Below are 8346 nucleotides of genomic sequence, written 5' to 3'. Positions count from 1 at the left end.
GGGTGGGTCAAGAGTTCAAGGCCAGTTTGGCCTACATAGTGAGGTTGAGGCCAGCCTGGGCTACATGAGAACCTGTCTCAAAAAACAAAGCAAAACAAAACAAAACAAGTTTAAACAAATCCAGGGTTTTTTGCATATTGCCTAAAGTGCACGTAACCCTGAAGTTAGTCCTTAGCACTGTGAAACCAAAGCAAAATGTGTGGAAATATAGCAGTCCTTACGTGCAGCACTTTGTGGAGTAGGGAAATGGAATAATTTGTCCTTGTAATTATATCTCTTACAATTATTATTTTAATTTTTTTGTGTATGGGAATTTGCTTGCACGTATGTCTGTGTACTACATTCATGCCTGGATCTGTGGAGGCCAGAAGAAAGCGTAAGTTCTCCTGGAACTGCTGTTCCAGACAGTTGTGAGTCAGTATGTGGGTTCTGGGAATCGAACCCAGTGCGCTTAGCCACTGAATCATCTTTGCTGCGCGGGTTGTATCTTGTATGGAAATCACTGCTGATCTTAGATAAGTGAGTTCTGTTGACAAAGCTCTAGGACAGCCAGATCTGCAGCTTCTGATGATTTTGAGGAAGTAATTTGCATCCTTTTGACAGGAGAGGCAGGCAAAAGGGAACTCCTAGTTCCGTTGAGGGGTAGCTTTCCTGACTTGTCTAAGCTGGGTAGGTGGTAGACTAGGGGAAGAGAGATATGGGCAGTCTGTCAAGTCTGTCAGTGAGAGCTTGTTAGCCAGCCTGTAGTGTCTTGCCTACAGTTAACCCTTTTTAGAGTGTGTCTTGGTGTTAAAGTTCTTGCCTGGAATGCTTAGGGCCAGGGATCAAGTCTTTGCCTCAGATCAACCAATGGTTGTTTCTAATTTTAAGTTGTTTTTCATTTCAAGAGCTTGCTTTTTCTTCTCAGTTTTTTGTGGTTGTTTGGTTTTTTTTTGTTTTTGTTTTTGTTTTGTTTTGTTTTGTTTTGTCTTCCATGGGCTAAATCTTGAAAGTCCACAGGCATCATCTGGGTTTGTACTGGGTAGGTAATTTTAATTAGATTTTTTTTCAGAACCTGCAGTTGCCCACTAGGGGACAACAACCCCTTTTTTAGAGGCTACTGCAGTCTGGTAGTGCCACAAAGGGTTTGTTACTATCCTTGTGTTCTGCCTCCCACAAGATTCCATTTCCAGCCCCCTTGATATTTACCTAGGCAGGATCTATTGGTGATCCAGCGCGTCTTCCCACTGAACAGTAATATTTCTCTTACTTCCTGGTTGAAGCAAACTCTGGACTGTTTGAATTAATTTTTACACAAAAATGTCTTTTTCTAACTCTCAACCAAAAAGAAAAGGACAATTTAACTTTGTTTGTATTAGAACTTACTTGTAAATAGTAGTGTCTAAGTATAATTTATTCATCAGATGTTTTTCATTTTCATAAATGACCATTTTGCATAAATGACCATTTAAGTATGGGGTATTATTTCTGAGAACTTCCCACCGGCATCTCTTCTCTCAAAAAATAGCTCTTGCTATTCATCGTGTGAGTGTGTATGCACATGTACATGCCGTGTTCTTGGAGGCTGGAGGAAGATATGGGGCATTGCCCTCTGTTGCTCTTTATCTCACTGCCTTGACTCTCAGTAAACTTGGGGCTTGTCGATTCAGTTAGGGAGGATGGCCAGTGGGCTCTTGTAATCAGCTTGTCTCTGCCCCCAATGCTGAGGTTACAGGCATGGGTAGCCATGACTGCTTTTGTACTGAGGGGTTAAACCTGGGTCCTTATGCTTGCTGTGCTAAGCATACACATCCACTGCCTTATCCTCAGTTCTTCCCACCCTTGCCCAGACCCTTAGTAGACAGAGCATCGTGTAGCACCTATTGGCTTTGAACTTTCTGTCTAGTCGAGGCTGTCTTGAGCTCCTGGTCCCTGCCTGTCCTTGCCATGTGCTGGGATTACAGGGATAGGCCGTCTTACTTGGCTTTAGATGCTGGCATTGGGTAAGGATTCAGAGAGGACCACTGAGCTCTTCCTCCTGTACCACCCCCTTGGTGACATCTGTGTTTTCAGAGGTGTGGGGTTTGGTTGTTGTGGAAAGTACCATTTAAGAAGTTGATTATTTTGTTCCTCTTTCTGATAAATATGACTTTCTTGGTGATTTTATTTCATTGAGAGCAGGAATAAGAACAATAATTTGCATTATATATAATTCTGTTTTTGATACCCTAACTAAAACATTGAGATGTTGATCATGATTTCTGTGACTCTTGTAATGGTGTTGACTTGCTCACGACCTGTTCTCTGTCTCTCTAGGCACCAGAGTTTCCTGAGTTCAACACTCAAGTCCAAGAAGCTATCAACTCGCTGGGCGGTAGTGTCTTCCCCAAGCTTAACTGGAGTGCCCCAAGGGTAGGAAGATGTAAAGAAATCGCACTATTTGAGTAGTTGTTTGTTTTGTTCTGTATTCATTTTACATTCCCTCCGAGCATCTAATGTACCTTCCATTACATTCTTAATTTCAGGGAAAGCACTGTTGAGATTATTATATTTTTCCTCTGCTGTTTTATTCTTCTGATTTTGCTGTTTGTACTTTCTGCGAAATACTGTGCATTCTGCCAAAAGACAATTTGACCTCTTGTGTTGCCAATTGTACTAGGATTCTGGGTATGTTTGTAGTCTGCATTATTTAAAACTTCACCCTCTCACTTGAGCAAGATTTTCTCTATTGAAAAGTGCAATAAATATGGTGGCTCAGAGAGATAGCTCAGTGGGTAAAAGTGCCTGCCATCTAGCCAGATGACNTGAGTTCATTCCAGGGACCCACGAGGCAGGAGAGAACTGAGTGTTGAAAGTTGCCCTCTAACCTTGCATACACAGACACAGACAGACACAGACACGCCTGTACACAGTGGCGGGGATCCAGTTTTGTTTGTCCACATATTCGGTGCTTGCCATGCCTGTCCTTACCTGAGGTATGCGACTACAGTTACTAACATCTTCTCACTCCGTGTTCTGCCATCCTTAGAGTTAAGCGTTGCATTATTTTTTATTCAGCTGTGTGGTTTGCTGTGTACATACTGATGTTTTTGTGGAATTAAATATAATTTGGGTATACTTTCTTTAACTAGAAGTTTATTGTCTTTTTTATTGGGAGAAATTATAAAGATATCATGTAGAGGTTTTTAAATTCATTTTTAGTTTCTCAGGCAACTTTTCATCTACATGAATAATGTTTTAAATTTTCTTTGTTTCCACTTAAGATAGGAAGATTATTTCTGGTTGTAAATTCCTTATGCACCTGCTCATTTCTTTATGGAATGACGTATACACCAGTGCTTTCTTCCACGCAGTGTGGGTAATTGGACAGTTTTGGTAATTATTGGTGTTTTTCATTGTGTATTTTAGCCTGTGTCTGAACTGTCTATAGAAGTGTGACTTTGTCACACTGCACTGAGCCTGGTTACTTTGTGTCCACATGTCTGGTGCAGCCCCTGCTTTGGGTTGTGCTGGTGAAACTGTTTGACTTCTTCTTTCCTGATCAGATGAACAGGGTCTCTCTCGACTGCCCTGAGCATCCAAATTCAGGTGCTCGTAGGTTGGTCTCCCCGATCAGGGATGCTGGAAATGGCTGCTTTTACTGTGGAGAGCAGCTGATTCTTAACCACGTGAATCTTCACCCTCCCCTGCCCTGCCCTGCCCTGCCCTGTGTGACGTCATTAACCTTCCTTCCGTCTTATCGTGAAAAACATTGCAAAGGATTTGGCCCTGGTCCTCCTATCTCAGTGTGCATAACTACACTTTTTTGAAAAAAAAAAATTACACTCATTTGTTTTGTGGGTGTACTTGTATGTGCATTTTTGGAAGAGGACAATTTGTGGGATGTGGTTCTCTTCTCCCCTGTGTGGCCCAGATATTGCAGTCAGTGGTCAAAGCTGGTGGGAAGTGCCTTTGCCTGTTGAGCCATCTTGGTCCACAGCGTACATAGCTGGGTGTCTAGCCCGGACCGATCATGCTCTGTTTGTTGAGAAGTGTAATTCGATCCTGGAGGCGCTGTGCACTGGTGCTCTCTCATCTGTGTGCCTGGGCTGCACTCGTGTGGTGTGTCGTAACTCACACATGTTTATTGTTTAGGATGCATACTGGATAGCCATGAACAGTTCTCTGAAGTGTAGAACCCTCAGTGATATCTTCCTGCTTTTCAAGAGTTCTGATTTCATCACCCATGACTTCACACAGCCGTAAGTGTCTTGTGAGTAGCTGCTTCCCAGTGGTGACATTCCACTCTCTCCAGGGCCGTACTGTAACAGTTCTGCATCAGGAGCTGTTTCATGGCCCTCAGATGAGTATTAGAGCAAACTTTTCTTTGTCTTTTAAATAAATTCTACATAGTGGATATGCCTGTCAAGATTTTATGTATGGTAAACATTTTGGTAATTTTTCCTGTTATAAAATTCAAATATGTGTATAATGGTCAAATGAAATTAATAACTACTGACGAGAACAGGAAAGCGTGGTGAAAAGCTACATAAGTTTAGGTTTCTTTTCATGTGTAGATATAATGTAAATATTGCTGTTTCTGTCTGTGTAAGGACTATTTACATTTTTTCACATATTTTTATTTTGTATGTGTGTTTGTACAAGTGTGGCAGAGAACGTGGGGGTTAGAGGACAGCTTATAGGAGTTGATTCTCTCTCAACACTGTCTGGATTCAGGGGTCAAACTCGGGTTCTCAGTGCCTCTGCCTCCTGAACCCTCTTGCCAGCCCACCCGCCTCATTTTCCTTAATTTGGGACTTTTTTTGTTTTTTTATGTATCTGGCCTTTTGCTTGCATGTATATGTCTGTGTGCCACATGCATGCCTGGTGACTTCGGAGTCTAGAAGAAGGCATCAGATCCCCTGGAGCTGGAGTTGTAGATATTGCCTGCTGCTAGGGGTGCTGGAAATTGACTCTGGGTCCTCTGGAAGATCAGCCAGTACTCATAACCACTGTGCCAACTCTACGGTTAAACTTAACGAATGGGATCCAGTTGCTCACATTGCCCTGTAGGTTATGTTTGCTGCTAGATACTGGTAACATGTGTTGAACAATCCTCTTTCTTCTATAAAGCTCTGCAATAAAGATCCTTAAAGTAAATTTGAGGATACATTTTAAAAATATATAGAATTACTGTCTCCTCTTGATGGCCCTTGTTTGACTACAGAACTCAGCCTGCTGCTGATTATGGCTGGCAGAGCACACACCACTGAGCAGGGCTTCCCTCACTTCCTGTGTCCCAAGAGCAGAGAAGCTCTTCTCGACATCCCTTCCCATTCATCTTCTAAACACCAGTCTCTCAGTTAAACTAGCCTGCAACCTCAGCTTTAAGCTACAGAAATACAGTGTTTGCATGAGTATACTCACTCCTGTTTATTAACCATGCAGTTGGGTTGGTTCTGCCAGTTCACTCAGCCTCAGCCTCAGCCTCAGCTCCTACTTTGAAGGAGATTCTAGCATGAGTAGGTAGTTCAGTCACCCAGTGTGTGATTAGCATGCATGAGGCCGTACATTCAGTCCCTAGCATCATCATAACCAAAAATAACCAACCAAACAAAACCCAAACGTATAGAAGCAAAAGCATTAAGCAGGGTTTTTTTTGTTTTTTTTGTTTTTTTTTTTTTCCTTTTGCTGGGATTAAAGGGTGCGCCACCACTGCCTGGCTTTTTTTATTTAATGTATGTGAGTGCACTGTTGCTCATTCAGACACACCAGAAGAGTGCATCAGATTTCATTACAGATGGTTGTGAGCCACCATGTGGTTGCTGGGAATTGAACTCAGGACCTCTGGAAGAGCAGTTAGTGCTCTTAACCACTGAGCCATCTCTCCAGCCCAGGAAGCCTGGTACTTAACAGGGAGACTCACCAGCACTGAGAGTCCACGCCTGGAGGGATGGCTTGGCTGCAGGGCACCCCAAGATTGAGAGTGGAATCCTTTAGGTCCGACAAGGTCAGGCCGAGTTCACTCTACTGAGGCCTAAATGTGTTCACTCACTGGTTCAAAGCCCCGCTGCTGGATACTGCCAGTCACAGATCCTTTTCAGAATGCTTCCCATTAAACTGAATAATTAAATAGAATAAGACACCAGTGATTATCCTAAGACATAATTGTTGACCTATGCAAGTTTTTACAGTATCATAAAAATGAATTTGTATTGTTTACACTATTTTGAGGCTTACATTGATTAAAGAAATCAACATTGTAATATAGTCAGGATTCTTTTCATGTTTTAGTTGTGTTGTTTGAATTGTATGTATATGTCTGTATGGAGGAACCACACAGGTGGTGTGTAAGAACTGTGGGTGCCCTAACTCCCGAACTCTCTTTCTCCAGTCCCTCTAGTAAGGATTTTAAGTTAACAAAAGCTAACTGAAAATAGCTTACACACATAGGGATTATTGCCCCAACTGTATTATTTCTAACATGTTTTCTGCCTATCACAGCCTCGTGCTTTGATCAGTCGTGAATATCCCTGGAAGTTAGAATGTGTTGGTTAGTTTTGTCGCTGACAGAATACCTAAGCTGAACAACAGACATGGTGCAGAGGTTTATTGTGACTCATGCCTTTAGAGGTTTTGCCTGTCGTTGATTGCTCTGTTTCTTCAGTCCATGTTCGCATAATACATTGTGGCAGGGATATCTGCTAGGAGAGGCCTGTTCACCTCTGGCAGCCCTTAAACAGGCTGAGACAGGAGGTGGTCAGGGACACCCCCCAACTCACCTAAATTCCTTAAGTAGGCCCCATGTACTAGAGACTCCACTCTCTCTCCAGACACCATGAGGTGCTTTCACGTAGCCCTTGGCCTGTGAGGAACTTGAAGTTTCAGGGTCTACCAGGGGTGGTTGGGAAGCACGGGCACCTCAGAGTCTGTCAGCAAGGCTGCAGCGGGGAGAGCTGGAGGGTCTACCCAGTGCCTGCACAGACAGTTTCCTGTAAGTGATATGTTTTGGCTTTGGCTTTCCTGCTCTTCCTGTGATGACTGTAGGCAAGGCGCTTTAAAGAGTGGAAGTTGAATTACAGTGCTTACCATGAATCTGCATACTGTTTGCTGCCTGCGCTGTCTGCCTGCATTCAGCATTCTCTCTGATCAGACTTACTGGCTTACTACACTTCTTTGATTATTTTATTGATTGTCAGTTCAGTATGAAAAAAACTCCTCATGTTCAGTTAACAATTGCAAGAAAAAGCTGAGTGAGTGAAAAAGTAAACCCAGGCACCAAGGGCTCGGATTAAAGAGAAGGAGATTTGACCAGGGGGTTTGGATTTTTGTTTTCTTTTTCTTCTTGTCTTCGCAATTTACACTTAGCTACATTCAGCATAATACTTTTCTTAATATTATCACAAAACTGATTATTACAGTAAGGCACCCACCATCTGCAGGCCCACAGACCTCCAGTGGATGCTTAAAGTCATAGGTAGTACTGAGCAGCACATACACTGGTTCTCTTTCCCTGTGCATGCGTGCCTATGATACGTTCCACCTTTTCATTTCCAGAATGCACCACCATTATGGCTTCTCGTGATGTATTTGACTTGCTAGCTCTTGGGGTCACTATTATTGTGCAATAGGGTTTCTGGAACACAAGTATCACAATACCCAGGTAGTCCGACTGATAACTAACACATGGGTAGTGTGTAACAAATAGATACACTAGACAGTGGGGTGTCTCTCATCTTGGGTAGGATGAAGCAAGACAGTGGAATACAGGAGAGTTATTAGTTTAAAATTTGAAAGTTGTTTCTGAAATTTTTAAAAATAAATTTTCATAATTGTAGGAAACTAAACTGCTGATAAGACTTAAATAATCCAAATGAAATTCAGCAGAAGTGTCAGTGTAAATTTCTTGTGCGTGAGTGGACCTGACATAACCGTGGCCATATTATTTTCATCTTTACTTCTCTAGATGACAGTGTGTGTGATTTAGGTCACGTCTTAGATACTGTGTGTGACAGTGAAACACTGTTCCTGAAGAATGGGTTTGTTTGGGTTTATGGTTGCAGAGGGTTAGTGTCCCTGAGGCAGAGTGAGGGCATGCTGGCAGGAGCGACTGAGAGCTCGCAGCATAAACCATGGCAGGAAGCAGGGAGAACTAATGAGGAGTGGTACAGAGCTTTGAAACCTCAAAGCACATCCCCAGCAAGGACAGGCCTCCTAAGTCGTCCAAACAGTGCCACCAGCTGGGGACCAAGTTTTCCGATGCCTGGGACCATAGAGGACATTCCTTTCAAACCACTCAGGTGGTCTGATTTTTTTTTTTTAATTACGTATTTTCCTTAATTACATTTCCAATGCTATCCCAAAAGTCCCCCATCCCCCCCCCCCACT

At 42.8% G+C, this 8346-nt stretch overlaps 1 protein-coding gene across 1 annotated transcript in view; it reads left to right on the top strand.

The window, feature by feature from the left end:
* The window catches only part of Cdc123 (cell division cycle 123), a 50982-nt gene that overhangs the window by 20759 nt on the left and 21877 nt on the right, over positions 1-8346 (top strand). The window contains exons 5-6 of the mRNA XM_021156208.2: positions 2296-2391; positions 4114-4220. Coding sequence (XP_021011867.1) covers positions 2296-2391; positions 4114-4220 — 203 coding nt within the window. The remainder of the gene's footprint in view (positions 1-2295; positions 2392-4113; positions 4221-8346) is intronic.

The sequence above is a fragment of the Mus caroli genome, chromosome 2 (genome assembly GCF_900094665.2).
Source record: "Mus caroli chromosome 2, CAROLI_EIJ_v1.1, whole genome shotgun sequence".
Taxonomy (NCBI): Eukaryota; Metazoa; Chordata; class Mammalia; order Rodentia; family Muridae; genus Mus; species Mus caroli.
The sequence above is the reverse complement of the archived record's forward strand: the minus strand, read 5'-3'. Positions and strand labels throughout refer to the sequence as shown.